The 19,313-nt window shown below is 41.3% G+C and overlaps 1 protein-coding gene across 1 annotated transcript in view; it reads right to left on the minus strand.

Moving 5' to 3' along the window:
• Window positions 1–9,601: 9,601 nt before the first annotated feature.
• Window positions 9,602–19,313, minus strand: part of LOC140725254 (retinol dehydrogenase 10-like) — a 65,802-nt gene continuing 56,090 nt past the window's right edge. Inside the window, exons 4-5 of the mRNA XM_073040486.1 lie at window positions 13,805–13,936; window positions 9,602–10,556 (exon numbers count right to left, since the gene is read on the minus strand). Of these exons, the coding sequence (XP_072896587.1) occupies window positions 10,433–10,556; window positions 13,805–13,936 (256 nt within the window). The 3' untranslated portion in view covers window positions 9,602–10,432. The remainder of the gene's footprint in view (window positions 10,557–13,804; window positions 13,937–19,313) is intronic.

The following is a 19,313-nucleotide window of genomic DNA, read 5'->3' on the forward strand; positions in this document are numbered from 1 at the left end:
TTTGGTCGTGTCTTTATTTAAATGTAATCCTTATTGGCTTAAGCTGGTTTCAAAGTGTTACAGGTACCAAAGTATAGCAAAACACTGCATCATGCAGGCCATTACACAGATCATTTCATCACATCAGTGAATTAGATTCTGCATTCTGTAATTGCTTTTCCCTCATACTACCTCAATGCAGAGCAAGGACAGTGCAGGCAGACAATAAGGTGCAAAGGCATGACAAAGTATAGTGCAAGGTCAGGCGTCCATCTTGTTGAACTGAGACCATTCAACAATCTGATAATAGCAGGTCATAAACTGTCTCTGAGCCTGCTTTCAACCTTTTGTGTCTTTTGACCAGTGGGAGGGGGAAGAAGAGAGACTGTCTGGGTGGCTGAGATCTTGGTTATGTTGGCTGCTCTACCGCGGCAATGAGAAGTGTAGACAGAATCCATGGAAGGGAAGCTGGTTTCAGTGATGTACTGACGGGTGTCCATAACTCTCTGCGGTTGCTTGCAGTCACGGGCAGAGCAGTGGCCATTCCAAGCTGTGATGCATCCAGATAGGATGCCCTCTGGGATGCGTTGATAAAAATTAGTGAGGGTCAAAGAGAACATGCTAAATTTCTTTAGCCTTCTGAGAAAGTGGAGGCACCGGTGAGTTTTCTTGGACATGTCCATGATTGGACCAGGACAGGATTTTAGTGATATTCACTCCAAAAAAACCTTTTTCAAGCTCCTTGACCTCAGCACCATTAATGTGAACAATTGTGTGGATTACACACCTTTCTCACCACCGTAGCAGGCTGAATATAAATGATGAATCAGAGAACAGGGTGGAGATAGGGAGCCTAATGGTATGGTGTCATGACAACGACCTTTCCCAGTTTTGTTTTACTGATATTGAGGGAAAGGTCATTGTCATGACACCATAGCACTAGGCTCCCTATCTCCACCCTGTTCTGATTTGTAAGCCTACTGCCAGCTAGTCTGGGACTCCATTTTGGACTGGTATTGTCTCCTGGCATTCCAGATAGCTCGACCAAGGTCATATCTCTTTATTTTATATAGGTCAGGGTTAGCAGATTTGAACACTGTAGTTTTGGACTTCTGTTGAGTGAATCTCCCATACCATGCATGGTTTCTGGCTTGGGAAACCCCTGAACCATCCTCCTTTGTGCACAGTCCTCAACACACTTACTGATAAAGTCCAGATAGATGCTACCTGGATTAGAGAGCATGTTGTATGAAAAATGGTTGAGTGAACCAGGACTCTACTCTTCGGAGTGAAGGAGGATGAGAGGTGACTTAAATTCATAGAGATGTACAAGATGATTGATCGAGTGGATAGCCAGAGCCTCCCCCCCCCCCCACAGTAGAAATGGCTAATAGGAGGGGCATAACTTAAAGATAATTGGGGGGTGGGGAGAAAAATGAAGAGGAGGGAAAGATTAGATTGTTCACCTCCATTCAGGGTCCCAAACAGTCCTTCCACATGAGGCAACACGTCACCTGTGATTCCATTGGGGTAATCTGTATCTGGTGCTCCTGGTACAGACTCCTCCACATTGCTGAGACCTGACTTGTGGGAATCGCTTTGTTGAGCACCTCCACTCAGTCTTCAAAATGTAAAATTTCCTGGTGGCCAACCATTTTAATTCCAATTCCCATTAATATAGAATACCTACAGCACAATACAGGCTCTTCGTCCCACAATGCTTTGCCGAATATGTACTTACTTTAGAAATTACATTGGCTTACCCATAGCCCTCTCTTTTTCTAAGCTCCTTGTACTTATCCAACAGTCTCTTAAAAGACCCTATTGTATCTGCCTCCATCACCATTGTTGGCACCCAGTCCATGCACTCACCACTCTGTGTAAAAACTTACCCAACACCTCCTCTGTACCTACTTCCAAGCACCTTAAAATTGTGCCCTCTCATATTAGCCATTTCAGCCTTGGGAAAAAGCCTCTGACTATCCACACAATCAATGCCTTGCATTATCTTATACACCTCTATTAGGTCACCTCTCATCCTCTGTCACTCCAAGGAGAAAAGGCCAAATTCACTCAACCTATTCTCATAAGGTATGCTTCCCAATCCAGGCAACATCCTTGTAAATCTCCTCTGCACCCTTTCTATAGTTTCCACATCCTTTCTGTAGTGAGGTGACCAGAACTGAGGACAATACTCCAAGTGGAGTCTGACCAGGGTCCTATATAACTGCAACATTACCTCTCAGCTCTTGAACTCAATCCCTTGGTTGATGAAGGCCAATACACCATATGCCTTCTTAACCAGAGAGTCAACCTGCGCAGCTGCTTTGAGCATCCTATGAACTCAGACCCCAAGATTCCTCTGATCCTTCATACTGCCAAGAGTCTTACCATTAATACTATATTCTGCCATCATATTTGACCCACTAAAGTGAACCACTTCACATTTATCTGGGTTGAATTCCATCTGCCACTTCTCAGCCCAGTTTTGCATCCTATCAATGTCCCGCTGTAACCTTTGACAGCCCTCCACACTATCCATGACACCCCCAACCTTTGTCATCAGCAAATTTACTAATCCATCCCTCCACTTCCTCATCCAGGTCATTTATAAAAATCATGAAGAGTAAGGGTCCCAGAACAGATCCCTGAGGCACACCACTGGTGACCAACCTCCATGCAGAATATGACCCATCTACAACCACGCTTTGCCTTCTGTGGGCAAGCCAGTTCTGGATCCACAAAGCAATGTCTCCTTAGATCCCATGCCTCCTTACTTTCTCAATAAGCCTTGCATAGGGTACCTTATCAAATGCCTTGCTGAAATCCATATACATCTACTGCTCTACCTTCATCAATGTGTTTAGTCACATCCTCAAAAAAATTCAATCGGACTTGTAAGGCATGACCTGCCTTTGACAAAGCTACGCCGACTATTCCTAGTCATATTATGCCTCTCCAAATGTTCATAAATCCCGCTTCCCAGGCCCTTCTCCATCAACTTTCCAAACACTGAAATAAGACTCACTGGTCTATAATTTCCCGGGCTATCTCTACTCCCTTTCTTGAAAAAGGGAACAACATCTGCAACCATCCAGAACTTCTCCCGTCCCTATTGATGATGCAATGGTCATTGCCAGAGGCTCAACAATCTCCTCCCTCGCTTCCCACAGTAGCTTAGGGTACATCTCAGTCAGTCCCAGTGACATATTCAACTTGAAGCTTTCCAAAAGCTCCAGCACATCCTCTTTCCTAATGTCTATATGCTCAAGCTTTTCAGTCCACTGTAAATCATACCTACATTAGTCAAGTCCTTGTCTGTAGTGAATACTGAAGTATTCACTAAGTACCTCCACTACCACTTCTGGTTCCATACACACTTTTCCACTGTCACACTTGATTGGATTGGTCCTATACTCTCACGCCTTACCCTCTCGCTCTTCACATACTTGTAGAATGCCTTGGGGTTTTCCTTAATCCTGTCTGCCAAGGCCTTCTCATGGCCCCTTCTGGCTCTCCTAATTTCATTCTTAAGCTCCTTCCTGCTACCCTTATAATTTCCTAGATCTCAAATCATTATCTAAGCTCATCCACTTTGTTCATGATGCTTCTTGCATTAAAATAGACACATCTCAAACCATCAGTCTGAGCGTATCCATTCTCTATCACCTGCCTATCCTCCCTCTTGCACTGTCTCCAAGCTTTCTCTATTTATGAGCCAACTGCCTCTCCCCAGTCTCTTCAGTTCAGTTCCCACCCCCCAGCCATTCTAGTTTAAACTCTCCCCAATAGTCTTGGCAAACCTCCCAGCCAGGATATTGGTCCCCTGGGATTCAAGTGCAACCTGTCCAAAAGAGGTCTCAATGATCCAGAAATCTGAATCCCTGCCCCCTGCTCCAATCCCTCAGCCACGCATTTATCTTCCACCTCCTTCTATTCCTATACTTACTGTCACGTGGCACAGGCAGCAATCCCAAGATTACTACCCTTGTTATGCTTTTCAGCTTCTTTCCTAACTCCCTGTAGTCTGTTTTCAGGACCTCCTCCCTTTTCCTACCTATGTCATTGGTACCAATATATACAACGATCTCTGGCTATTCACCTTCCCACATCAGGATATCGTGGACACGATCAGAAACATTCCAGACATTGGCACCCGGGAGGAAAACTCCCACCCGTGTTTCTTTCCTGCGTCCACAGAATCACCTATCTGACCCCCTAACTATAAAGTCCTGTATCACTGCTGCCATCCTCTTCCTTCCCCTACCCTTCTGAGCCACAGGGCCAGACTGTATGCCAGAGGCAAAGTCACTGTTGCTTCCACCAGGTAGGTTGTTGCCCCCAACAGTACTCAAACAGGAGTACTTATTGTCAAAGGGGATAGTGACAGGGGTGCCCTCTAGTATCTGACTCTTGCCCACCTATCTGTCTCCCAAGGCTCCGGTATGACTATTTGCCTATAGCTCCTATCTATCACCTCCTCACTTTCCCTGACCAGTCAAAGGTCATCGAGTTGTATCTCCAGTTCCCTAACCCTGTCCCTAAGGAGCTGCAGCTCAAAGCACCTGGCCATCTGGGAGACCAGCAAGATCCCTTTGCTCAGTGTCAATGAGCAAAGGGATCTTGGGGTCTGTTCCTAGCCCCTGAAACTGGCTGCACCAGTTGATAGGGTGGTTAAGAAGGCAAATGGCATACTTACCATTATTAGTTCAAAAGTAAGGAAGTGATATTGTAGCTTTATAAATCTCTAGTTTGGCTGCATCTGGACTATTGCATACAGTTTTGGTTGCCCTGTTGTTGGAAGGATGTCCGTGCTTCGGAGGGGGTGCAGAAATGGTTTACAAGGATGCTGCCTGAATTAGAGAGCACTGCATTAACAAGAGACTGCACAAACTTGGGTTGTTTTCTGTGGAGCACCAGAGGCTGAGGGGAGATCTAACAGAGGCATAGCTAGAGTAGACAGACTGCATCTTTTTCCCAGGGTTGAAATGTCCCAGGCTGAGAAGGGGTAATTGGAAAGATGTGAAGGGCAAGATTTAAAAAAAAAATATACACGGGAGTGATGGGTGCCTGAAATGTTGGTAGAGGCAGATACAGTATATTAGGGGCTTTTAAGAGATGTTCAGACAGGCACGTGCATGAGATAAATGGAAGGACATGGATATTGCATAGGAAGAAGAGATTAGTTTAAAATTCAAAGTAAATTTGTTATCAAAGTACATATACGTCACCATATACAACTCAGATTCATTTTATTGTGGGCATATTCAATAAATCCAAGAGCCAATATAGAATCAATGAAAGTCCACACCCAACAGAGCAGACAACCAGTGTGCAAAAAAACAAATACAAAAGAAAAAGAGCACAAGAGGAAGAATTCTTGAATGCGAGCCCAGAGGTTGTGCAAACAGTTCAATAATGGGGCAAGAGAAGTTGAGTGAAGTTGTCCCCTCTGTTTAAGAGCCTGATGACTGAGGGGTAATAACTGTTCCTGAACCTGGTGCTGTGGGTCCCGAGGCACCTGTATCTCCTTCCTGATGGCAGCAGTGAGAAGAGAGCATGACTTGGTTAGTGGTGGTCCCTGACAATGTGTGCTGCTTTCCTGCAACAATGCTCCATATACATGTGCTTGAGGAGGGCTTTACCTGTGATGGACTGGCCTGTATCCACTACTTTATGTAGGATTTTCTGTTCAAAGGTGTTTCTGTACCAGGCTGTGATGCAGCCAGTTGATATACTCTCCACTACACATCTATAGAAGTTTGTCAAAGATGTCATGCTGAATCTTCACAAACCTCTAAGGAAGTAGAGGCATTGCCTTGCTTTCTTCATAATTGCACTTATGTACTGGCCCCAGGACAGATCCTCTGAAACACTGAGGAATTTAAAGTTTTTGCCCCTCCCAACCTCTGATCCCTCAATGAGAACTAGCTCATAGACCTCTAGTTTCCTCCTGAAGTCAACAAATCAGCTCCTTGGTCTTGCTGACAGTGATTAAGCGATTGTTGTTGTGGCACCACTCAGCCAGATTTTCATTCTCCCTCCTATATGTTGATTAGTCACTTCTGATTTGACAACAACTGTGATGTTGTCAGCAAACTTAAATATGGCATTGGAGCTATGCCTAGCCAAACAGTCGTTAAGCGTAAAACAGATAGATCAGGGGGGCTTGGCATATAGCCTGGTAGGTGCACCTGCGCTGGTGGAGATTGTGGTGATGTTGAACTGACTAGGGTCTACAACTGAGGAAATAGAGGATCCAATTGCACAGGGAGGTATTGAAGCCAAGATCTTGAAGTTTATTGATTAGTTTTGAGGGGATGGTAGTATTGAAATCTGAGCTGTATTTGATAAAGGGCATCCTGATGTATGCATCCTTACTGTCCAGATGTCCATGATTGAGTGAAGAGTCAAAAGAGATGGCATCTGAAGTTGACCTTTTGTGCTGCTAGGCAAGCTGGAGCAGATCCAAGTCACTTCTCAGGCAGGAGTTGATGTTTCATCACCAACCTCTCCAAACACTGCATTGCTGTGGATCACAGATTACGCTTTTTAAGCACTGGTATAATTGAAGCTCACTTGAAGCAGGCTGGTATCGCACACTGCCAAGGCATGAGCCATTTGATTACTAATTAGTTCAGCACAGCATTATGGGCTCAAGGGCCTGTTCCTCTTCTGTACTGTACAGCAAACACTGGCAACTGCATTCGAGCACAAAAATGAAAAAAGTGCTTTAATATGGTATAATTAATTCTTGACAGATTGTTGTACTACTTGAGGTATATGTTTTGATGATGCAAGTTCAAAACCTACTGTACTTGATAATGAATGTTAGTCATCTAGAACTCAGACTATAAATCAGATATTTAAGGTTGTTAAAGTCTTTCAAGATGTCATCACAAAGCATTTAATCAAACTGCTTTTATACTGATCACAAAATTATGTTTAAAACCATTTCAAATCAATTACAGGCTTCCCCCACTATCTGAAAGTAGAGCGTTCCTATGAAACCTTTCGTAAGCGGAAATGGTGTAAAGCAAAAAAAGCAATTAACATTTATATGGGAAAAACTTTTGAGTGCTCCCAGACCAAAAAAATAACCTACCAAATCATACTAAATAGCACATAAAAGCTAAAATAATAGTAACATATAGTAAAAGCAGGAATGATATGCTAAATACACAGCCTACATAAAGTAAAAATAATATATGTACAGTGTAGTTTCACTTACCAGAATTGTAGAATCAGGAAGGTTTAGCCGAAACCAATTTGTAGAGAAAAAAATAAATAAAATAAATTGGCACGTACACCCATGCGCACACACCCGCCCGCGCAAGGCTTCACGGTCATGGTAGTCTTTCTCAGGGTAAACACAAGTTTAAAGCGAGTGCCTTTTTTCATAAAAGCAAAAATCATCTTCGGATTTCTTTTGGTTAGCGAAAACAGGTACTAATGCAAGTCTTTCGTAAAAGTGAAGTGGTGTAAAGCGAACTTTCAAAAAGTGGGGGACAGGTACCTGTACCCTTAAACAATTAACAAGTACTTAATGGAGTCAACAATTGAAAAGTAATTTGTGGCTCTGTAAAGTTCAACATCATGTGCTGTATCTAAGATTGAGTTATAGTATCATTCCAAAATGGTTATATAGTGCATTTGAGTTGAACATGAATATTTATCAGTAGATCATTTTATACAATTTAATGTGCTGTCATATGCATTTTTACCAGGAAAAAAATCAAATTGGTCTTTATTTCCAGTACATTTCATCTGGTATTGGATAAACTTTTGTATTTTGAAATGTTAAATAAATGAGCATCCAGGATTTAGGCTAGAGTAGAGCTGGGTCAAAAGGCACCATTCATTGTAAAAGTCATACAATTATAGTGTTGAATAGGAATAACATTTTTCAGAGCATCCAGGTAGTATAGATTTACTCAGAGCAGATTCTACTAAAATAGTCCAATGCAAAGTGAAAACAGAATCCAAGAGCTAGCAAGATAAAAGGCCTTCAAATAAAACAGATTTTTAGTATTAAATATGGAGGGCCTAATAGTGAGAAGTCTTCAAGTCAAACCATTAAATTCTTCGGAAAGAGAAGAACAGTCAAAGTGACGATGTTTCGGGCTGAAACCCTTCATCAGGAGTGAAGGCCCAAAACATCATCACTACCTCCTCCCATAGATGCTGTATGGCCTGCTGAGTTCTGCCAGCATTTTGTGTTTTTATTTATTTCCAGCATCTGCAGATTCACTTGTGTTACTTTTTGCTGAGTTGGAGAATTGGCCATGATCTCATTTAATAGTGGAGGAACACTCAAAGCACTAAGTGGACTATTATTGCACATGTTCATGTTTACAATGCACTTCTGTAATAGTCCATCAGTGGACCATAAACTGTTATGGGGAATTTGACAATTGATGCTATATATGCCAGCAGTAGCAACTGTTCATTTTAAAGAAAAGGGACTTACTGTGATGGACCAATATGTAACAATCGATTTTCAAAACATGTGAACTGAGATTGAATGATTGTAATTTTTCATAATTTTAACAGCACGAACTGGAAGGCAGGAGGGGTTTGAAAGACATGTCTAACTGGATGATTTGGGACAAAATGGCCCAGCTGTCTAAGATTTAACATACAAGGGCATGCTGATGCAGGTAGAGTGGTAAATGAAGACAACAAAGTACTGTTCAGAAATTCTGGCCCCTTTCCCAGCCCCTTCAATCACTAACCTTCAACATGAACTGATGCAGTTTTTCCAGCATTTAAACCATTAACTTCATTCTCACTCAAATACCAAACAGAATTGTTCAACCTTGTCAAATTTTGACTTCACAAACGTATTGTTTTCTATCTAACGCACAATAACATTTCTATTTTCTAGCAATGCATTTTATTGTAATCAAGTTATCAAACTAAAAGTATACCATCTAAGTACAAATAAGCAACAAGTTCTCAAATTCACCAATGTTGTCTTGGCAGTATCACAAATGACAAAAACAGTCCTCTATAACAGTAAAAGTAGCAAATAGTGTAATCTATACAAGGACTTATCACATGTATAACATGGAAAAAAATCTGTGTTGGATCACAAAATGAGAAAAATTTGGTAAAGAAAATTTGCAGTGTAAAAAAAACCATATGATAAAACTAACTTATGCACAGCACAAAATGCTGGAGGACTCAAGGGGCCAGGCAGCATCTACGGAAATGAATAAACAGTTGATGTTCTGGGCCAAGCCAACATGTTGACCGTTTACTCTTTTCCATAGATGTTGCCTGGCATGCCGAGTTCCTCTAGCATTTTGTGTGTTACTTGGACTTCCAGCATCTGTAGATTTTATCATGTTTGTAACTTATTCACAAGTCCATTTTGTTTAAGGAAAATTCAGATACTTCAAGTTCTTCCAAGGTGTGTTGGATTTTAAGATGCCTGATTTCACAGACAAGGTCTCATAGGGTATTTGGGCACTAAAGTTCTTTTAAGAATCATTTCATTGAATATGAGGGAAAGATAACCAACTAATGAAGTAATATTTCACCCAACTGATGTGCACGGTTGAGTGTATTGATCATGAGACTCAATTTCTCAATTATCAAGCACCACAAAATTTCAATATTTATGCATCTAATAATCACATTTTAATTAAAAACTTTTACAATTAGCTACATTACCAAAAAAAACTACAGACATTGGTCTTCATATAAAAGTAGTGACACAAGATTCACAAAGACATTATTTTAGGCGTTCTACAAATAGATATACAAAGGAGGTAGAAATTTCAGGCCTTTAAAAAAATGGACCACTAATCCACAGAAATTAGGACAATAATTAAACTGGATTTAAAAAGGCACACCAATAAGATTTTCCTAAAAAAGTGTTCCTTGTGCTGAACAGGAGCACATTCGTTCTGCAAAATTAATTGGGAGATATTTGCAATGCTTTACAAGTAATAATGTTATAATTGGTATAATCAAGGATTTACAGAAGTAAATAAGATGAACCAAGTTGTCAATAAGTACAGTGCATTTACTATTTAAAAAGTTATAAGTGGAAAATTCTAAAGTATTTTTTATTCAATCTCTAGTTCAACACAATGTACAATACAGCTCTATCAACAAACACAATGGCATTGATGAGTAAGGTAAAATGTTAAAATTATCAAAACCTTGCTTTTCTCAGTTGACATTAACATGTACAAGTCTAATCACTAGAAAAGTTAAAAAGATTGGCATAATGCATAATACATTTATCTTGTGATTTAATACACAGGTACAGTAACCATTTTATCCACAGTGATCATGGAAGCTGAAGTTTCACAGCCATTTGCATCAAGTTCAACCAACCAATCACTGCAAATGTTTGTCATTCTGAATTGTATGGAGATGGTGAGCTAAATATTGCATTCACTTGGAAGGGGTCCCAAAGGATGCAGTGATCAGTTTTGCTTTAGATTTCGTTTTTGGCCTCATTGTTGTTCAAAGCCTGTTTCCTCTCTGCAATAAATGGATACATGCACTTGTCTGCACCCAAAAAACGGTACATGCATACGACTGCTTCCCATGGCATAATGCTGAAATGGAAGCAAACATATTTGTATTATCAAAGAAGCAACATTGCCCCATTTAACATTTCAGAGAATCTGTAAATCAAAGTCTGGTACAAAAGTGTTTAGATACAAATGCCACCATCTAGATTTAGGCTTTTTTTAAAAACTTCCTTTTGAAAACTTTGAGCATCTGTCCAGATGGTATGATTCCAGAAGGATAAATTAAAGAGGAAAACAATATCAAGATACTGGATTAAATATAAATATATTAAGATACAAAAAACAAAAACATTAGAGCAGAAGGTGCAAAAACAGAATTTTTAAAAAGTACAATAAATGAAAACAGAGATTACCAGAGTGGTCTAGAACAAGTAGTAAAAGTCAACATTCAAGAGAAATATCAACTTCCTTCCTACAGGAGGAAAACACTTGTGTTTTATGAATGGGCACCATGATAGCATAGCAGCTGGTACAATACTACTACAGCTCAGTGCATTCTGTAGTTTAGAGTTCAATTCCAGTGCCGCAGTGAAAGGAGTCTCTGTATGCTCTCCATGCGGAATGTGAGGGTTTTCTCCGGGTGTTCTGGTTTCCTCCCACAGACCAAAGACACATCAGGTAGGTTAATTCCAACCTAAGCATGCAACAATAGGGTTTGTTGGGAGTTGCTGGGGCAGCATGGCTTGAAGGGCCAGAAGGGCCTACACACAATGTTGCTACGTAAAAAGTAATTAAAAATCTAAACAAAAAGCATAGTAAAATCTGAAGTTTTGCAAGGTTTTTCCAAGACCTAGTCCATAATATTCAGAAGACAGTGGCAAGTTTAGAGAACTCCAGAATCCATAGGATTGTTTGTGGACAGCAAAAGTACAAGCTGCAATTGGAGAGAGGTAGATCAACTGAATCAAAAGACAATCTCTCATCTGCAGCACAAGAAAGATGATAGCCCTTTCAAAAAAAAATCTTTGCACCACAATCCAAACTTGCTCTTGATGCATTTACATCTATAAGGTATTAATGAGGGTCAGCTGAACAAAAATGGACAAAAGTTTATCTGAAGTTTAAAAAGGCAGCATCTCTTAACAGGAATGTAAGAAAATGTAACAATGAATTTTAATTTCTATGAATAAGAACCATGTTGCACAATAGAATGAGGTTTCAGGTAGAATGCTCATAGGAATACAGTACATTGAAGAATATTCATCAGACCTGAAATTCAAGGAGAATCTACAGAGACTCCACATAATGCAAAGGCAGCCTCGGCCAACATACAAGATGCAAAGTTGATTTTCAGAGGTGGGGTACAAACTTTAAAGTTGATTGGTCCATTATAGATCAACATTAATTGTAAAATTATCTAGCAAGGCAACTTGGATGCAATTTCTAAGAGTTGCACTGTGCTCCCTCTTACCAATTTCCACTGCTAGCAATGAGGTCACTTCGGAAAATGTATGGTATTTTTTGAAGAATCTACTTTGCCATTCAAATCATTTAAACAATGTGAATCAACAACCCAAGCCCCTGTTGGTACTCTCTAATGAAACAAGCCTTTAAATAATGACAAAACCTGCAGATACCAGAAATATTAAACAGATTAGGTAGTGCCCATGTAGAAAAACCTGTTAGAGTATCAGATCACAAGGTCCTTCATCAGATCTGGGAAGGGGAGAAAATCTATACTATCAGCCCCCAAAAGGCAATTGCATTTCAATTATCAATTCTGACCTACATCCACGATATTCCTCATGTTCTCAATCTCCTCACTAAATTTTAATTCCCTGGCCCTGACTGCCTCATTTTCACCGTGGATGTCTAGTACAGGCAGTCCCCAGGTTACGTACGAGTGCCGTTCCTGAGTCCGTCTTTAAGTCGGATTTGTACGCAAGTCGGAACAAGTACAACCAGTATTATTTAGCGTCAGTTAGTCAAACATTTGTCTTAGTATATATTTTACCTTTCTATGCATATAAAACACTTAAACGTATGTATTCCAATAATTAAACCACTGTGTTGCTTAGTAATAATTGTAGTTTTCATCGGGGCAGGGCTTTTCACATGCTCCATTATTCTCACTTTATCCGTTATCCTTTAAAATTGTTCCAATCGTTGACCAACTGTAGCCTAAGGCTTTTCCAGTGACCGATGGTGTTTCACCTCTTTCCAAACGCTTATTTCTACTTTATTTTCAATCGCAATCGCTTCCTGTCAATGGAAAAGAAACACTGCGGGCAGCTGGTCCCGAGCTCCGCTGGGTCCTAAGGACCACCACACTGAATTCCCAGGGTCCTGAAGTCCAACGCACTAAGACAGGCTAAATGGGACAAGTGGTGGGTTTGGGTGTTTGATCCTCCACAATATTCCGCGTGGGAATTTAAACTGGAGGTGGCAGGTTTTTTTTAAACGAGGTCGAGTTGTGAGCTCGACATCAACCTGGCACGGATTAGATTAGATTAGATTATGAGGACACTCAGTCCTCGTTTATTGTCATTTAGAAATGCATGCATGCATTAAGAAATGATACAATGTTCCTCTGGAGTGATATCACAAAATAAAAAGGACAAGACTTCACCTATGAATTCACTGTCCGGTTCTCCCGATACCGCCTCCTCTACATCAGTAGGATTGCTTTGTTGAGCTCCATCTGCCAAAAGTGGAACTTCCTGATGGTCAAACCTTTTAATTCCTATTCAGACATGTCAGTACATGGCCTCCTCTTACATCACAATGAGGCCATCCTCAGTGTGGAGAGCAACACTTTATATTCTACCTGGGAACCCTCCAACCCGATGGCATGAATATCAATTTCTCCATCCAGTTTAAAAAAATCCCTTCCCCTCCCCTCTTCTTTTCACCACTCCGGTTCTTACCTCTATCATTTCCCCCTGCTGCCCCTCCTGCTTCCCTTTCTCCTATAGCCCATTCTCTCTGATCAGATTCTTTCCTCTCCAGCACTTTACCTTTCCTTCCCAACTGGCTTCACCTTCTACCCATCTTCCTTCCTCCCTCCTTCCTTCCCCCACATTTTTATTCTGGCATCTTCCCTCTTTTCCAGTCCTGAAGAAGGGTCTCAACATAAAACAGTAACTGTTTGTTCATTTTTATGGATGCTGCCTGACCTGTCCAGCTCCTACAGCATTGTGTGTGTAAGCTACAAAATTTGTTTGTTGGAATGTTTACTTTCAAAAGTGCTTCATCTTCTCCCACATGTTTAAAACATGGCTCTTAAACATTTTTGGAGAAGGAATCCATTTTTTAAATCCTTATCCACTTACCTCTTCATAAATGTTACAGTATACATTAGTCGAGGTGTACAAATCATTGGTTGGTCTGTGAGTATGGCTCTCATAGCTTCTTTCACACAGTACTCTGGTTTCAAAGGCGGAAGAAAGGGCTCAAATTCTTTTCTACAAGATAAAAAAAACCCAGAAGAACTTATGAAACAAATACAAAGATTAACCTCAAAATTAGTTAATTGTGCATTGCAGAAAAAATTCCAATTAAGTATTATTGAATTAAGACAGTTTTTAAAACATGAACAGTGGTTAACCCGTATAATTATAGGACACACGTGGTAGATACCACTTGATACTTGCACAGAGTAGATAGATTAAAAGGAGCTCAAATTTAAAAAAAGCAAACCAATTCTGTCTCTTCCACTGTAAATTGGCAAATAATTCACTCCGTTTAATAATAGCCTATTGCACACCAGCAAGTTGGACTCTAACAAATCCTCCAATTGGTCTAATCTGGATCAGACATGTACCAAAAAAGCAAATAAGATCAATTAGTTTTAAATAATTCAGACTATTATACTGAAAAGCACCAAATTAGCAGGGTCAGATTTCAATGACAACACAATTGAGATCAAACATTTCATAAAAAACATTTACACGGTGCAATCTGAGGCTTCCTCAGAAAAGTAAATGAGAGGTTGTCAAACAGGGGCTCCCATCTGGGGTTCAAGGAGACCTCCCCCCCCCCCCACCACTAGTTAGTGGTAGGGGTTCATGGCAGGAATCCCTGCTCTAAAATAAAGCACCAATAAAGCACCAGTGGTTCTGGATTAGGAATTGAAATCTTGCAGGCCTCTTCCCCCACCATTAAAAGAGTATTTATAGCAAGATACGATCGTCCTGTCAAGCAAGTTTTGCCCCCCAAAATTTAACATCAAGTATAAAAGAATAGTGTTGAAAACATTGCCTGCTAGCCAGATCACAGGTGTCAAAGTTTGAACACAAAGGCTGCAAGTTTAACTCCAAAATGTTACTTGTTGATTTATGAAAAATACTTCCATGGAAAAAGTAAAAAGCTTTTGCTAAAAGCAAATAAACACAAGCAAAAGTTCAGTTTTACTTCAATGACTAAAAGTCTTTTGAAAAAGGTCAAGAATCTTCTGGTTTCCTATAAAATTTCCCCAGAAATCCCAATGCATCCCAAACTCCATGAGTCATCATCATGAACAAAGTTCAAGTACCCTAGTTCCTGGTACTACAAATATTGTATTATCTGGACTTGAAAATCATTGGTAGTTTAATTATTACTTTTCCACTGGCAGCTAAATTGGTTACCAGGAATGAAGTACTGTCTGAGGCTGGTGCACACCCACAGTGCTGCAATCAGAAATCTCATTTGAAAGTGTAGTCTTTCCACCGCACGTTTGTGGGCTGAAGTAACAAAAATTAGTCAGAGAACACTACAGCAAAGAAACAGGTCCTTTGATCCATCCAACCCATGCTGAGCTATTATCTGTCTAATCCCATCAACCTGCATCTAGACCATACCCCTCACCCATGTAACTACCAAATTTTCTTTTAAATGTTGAAATTGAACTCACATCCACCACTTCCACTGGCAGCTCTTACCACCCTCTGTGAAGTTACCCTTCATATTCCCCTTAAATATTTCACCTTTCACACTTAACCCATGACCACCAGTTCCAGTCTTACCCAACCTCAGTGAAGGAAGCCTGCTTGCATTTACCTCACCTATACTGCTCACATTCTGTATACCCTGTTAAATCTCCCCTCATTCGTCTATGCTTCAGGGAATAAAGTACTAACCCATTCAACCTTTCTCTATAACTCACGTCCTCAAGACCCGGCAAAATCTTGGTAAATTTTCTCTGCATCTTTCAATCTTATTGACATCTTTCCTGTAGGTGACCAAAACTGCACACAATACTCCAAATTAGGACTCAGCAACATTTTATACAACTTCAACACAACATCCTAATTCCTGTACTCAGTACATTGATTTATGTAGGCAAATAAACTTTCTTTACACCCTTATCTACCTGTGACACCACTATCAAGGAAATATGAATCTGTATTCCCAGATTAATCAATGCCCTATTGCGCATCATGCAAATCTTATGCTGGTTTGTCCTCCCAAATTGCAATGCCTCACACTTGTCTGCATTCAATTCCATCTGCTATTTTTTCAGTCCATCTTTCCAGCTGGTCCAAATCAGACTGCCAGTTTTGATAGTCTTCCTCACTGTCCACAACACCAAGTTTGGTATCCTCTGGAAATTTGCCAGTTTACCATCTTATCATCCAGATCATTGATGTAGATAACAATGGACCAAGCACCAATCCCTGCAGCACTTCAACAGTCACAGGCCTCAGAGGCAACCATCAACTACCATTCTGGCTTCTCCCACAAAGCCAATGGCTAATCCAATTTACTACTTCAGTTTGGATGCCAAGCAACTGAACCTTCTTGATCAACCCCTCAAGCAGGACCTTCTCAAAGGCCTTGCTCAAGTTCATGAAGACAGCATGCACTGCTTTGCCTTCAACTTCCTCGGCAATTTCCTCAAAAATCTCTACAAGACTGGTTAGAAACTGTACCACGCACAAAGCCCTGTTGGCCATCTTTAGCCAGTCCTTGTCTATCCAAATAAGCACATACCCAGTCCCTTAGAATATCTTCCAATAACTTTTCCCACAACTGATATTAGGCTCACCAGCCTATAATTTCCTTGCTTACTCTTACAGCCTTTTTAAAACATTAGCTATCCTCCAATTCTCCTGTACCTCATCTATGGCTAAAGTAGTTTTAAATTTCTCTAGCACAAGGAAATCTGCAGATGCTGGAAATTCAAGCAACACACACAAAATGCTGGTGGAACGCAGCAGGCCAGGCGGCATCTATAGGGAGAAGCACTGTCGACGTTTCGGGCCGAGATCCTTCATCAGGACTAATTGAAAGGAAAGATAGTAAGAGATTTGAAAGTAGGAGGGGGAGGAGGAAATGCAAAATGATAGGAGACCAGAGGGGGTGGGGTGAAGCTGAGAGCCAGAAAGGTGATTGGCAAAAGGGATACAGAGCTGGAGAAGGGAAAGGATCATGGGACGGGAGAAAGAAAGGGGGAGGGGAGCACCAGAGGGAGATGGAGAACAGCCAGATTGATGGGCAGAGAGAGAGAAAAAAGGGGGAGAAAAACTAAATCTATCAGAGATGGGGTAAGAAGGGGAGGAGGGGCATTAACAGAAGTTAGAGAAGTCAATGTTCATGCCATCAGATTGGAGGCCACCCAGACAAAATATAAGGTGTTGTTCCTGCAACCTGAGTGTGGCTTCATCTTGACAGTAGAGGCGGCCATGGATAGACATATCAGAATGGGAATGGGACGTGGAATTAAAATGTGTGGCCACTGGGAGATCCTGCTTTCTCTGGCGGACAGAGTGTAGGTGTTCAGTGAAACGGTCTCCCAGTCTGTGTTGGGTCTCACCAATATATAAAAGGCCACACCGGGAGCACCGGACGCAGTATACCACACCAGCCAACTCACAGGTGAAGTGTCACCTCACTGGAAGGACTGTCTGGGGCCCTGAATGGTGGTGAGGGAGGAAGTTTAAGGGCAGATGTAGCACTTGTTCCGTTTACAAGGATAAGTGCCAGGAGGGAGATTGGTGGGAAGGGATGGGGGGGAAACGAATGGACAAGGGAGTCGTGTAGGGAGCGATCCCTGCAGAAAGCAGAAGGGTGGGGGGGAGGGAAAGATGTGCTTGGTCGTGGGATCCTATTGGAGGTGGTGGAAGTTACAGAAAATTATACGTTGGACCCGGAGGTTGGTGGGGTGGTAGGCGAGGACAAGGAGATCCCTATCCCGAGTGGGGTGGCGGGCGGTTGGGGTGAGGGGAATGGGAGAGATGCATTTGAGAGCAGAGTTGATGGTGGAAGAAGGGAAGCCCCTTTGTTTAAAAAAAAGAAGACATCTCCTTCATCCTGGAATGAAAAGCCTCATCCTGAGAGCAGATGCGGCAGAGATGGAAGAATTGTGAGAAGGGGATAGCATTTCTGCAAGAGACAGGATGGGAAGAGGAACAGTCCAGGTAGCTTTGAGAGTCTGTAGGCCTATAGTAGATATCAGTATATAGGCTGTCTCCAAAGATGGAGACAGAAAGATCAAGAAAGGGGAGGGAGGTGTCGGATATGGACCAGGTAAACTAGAGGGCAGGGTGAAAGTTGGAGGCAAAGTTAATGAAGTCAACGAGCTCAGCTTGCGTGTGGGAGGCAGCACCAATGCAGTCGTCAATGTAAATTTAAATTTCTGTTAGGGCCCTTGCAATTTCTACACTAGCTTCCCATAACTCCAAACAAAAACATTGCCAGGCACTGGAGATTTATTCACCCCAATTTTCCCTCAAACAGCAAGTGCCTCCTCTAATCTGTATATGGTCCGTGTCCTCATTGCTGCTTTGCCTCACATCAACAGACCATGTTCAACTCCCAAGTAAATACAGATGAAAAAAATGCACTTAAGATCTCCACCATCTCTTTTGGCTCCACAGATTACCACTCTGATCTTCCAGGGGACGAATTTTGTCCCTTGCTATCTTTTTGCTCTTAATATACCTGTAAAAGCCCTTAGGATTCTTCACCTCATCTGCTAGAGCAATATCATACCTTCTTTCAGCCCTCATGATTTCCTTCCAAGTGCTCTCTTGCATTTCTTATACTCTTCAAGTACATTATATGTTCCTTCCTGCTTATACCTGCAATGCACCACCTTTTTCTCAACCAGTGCCTCAATATCTCTTGGAAGCCATGCTTCCCTAAACCTGTTATCCTTGCCTTCTATTCTGACAGGAACATACTTTCAATTAAACCAAATAAATACTACCAAATAAACCTTCACCAGAAAACAGCCTGAACTTGTAGATCCTTTTGATATAATTAAATTTCAGCCTTTCGCCAATTTAGAATCTCAACCCAAGGACCAGATCTATCCTTCACCATAATTATTTTGAACCTTATGGCATTATGATCACTAGATAATCCTGGACAAACTTTGGTCACCTACCTTGTAGTTGAGACTTCTATATTCCGATTAAAGAAACTTTTCCTGGACACTGGACAAACTCTTTGCCATCCAGCTCTTTTGCAATATGGAAGACACAGCCATATTGTAGGGGGAAAAAAATCACCTACTATCAAAATGTTAGGCTTCTTGCAACAGGCTGCAATCTCTCTACAAATATATTTCTTCAAATCCCACAGACTGTTGGGTGATCTACAATATTAACATAGCCATCCCTTTCTTATTGGGGGGGGGGGGAAGGAGGCAGGAGACTGGGGTTGAGAGGGAAAATGGATCAGCCATGGTGAAATGGCAGAGTATATTCAATGGGCCAAATGGCCTAATTCTGCTCTTATCTTTATGGTCTTATTTCTCAGTTCCACCAATAGTGGCTCAGTAAATGTGCTTTCCAGTCTGTCCTGTCTGAGCACAGCCCTGACGTTTTCCCTAGCCAGTAATGCCACCACTCCTTT

The sequence above is a fragment of the Hemitrygon akajei genome, chromosome 1, assembly GCF_048418815.1.
Source record: "Hemitrygon akajei chromosome 1, sHemAka1.3, whole genome shotgun sequence".
NCBI classification, from domain to species: domain Eukaryota; kingdom Metazoa; phylum Chordata; class Chondrichthyes; order Myliobatiformes; family Dasyatidae; genus Hemitrygon; species Hemitrygon akajei.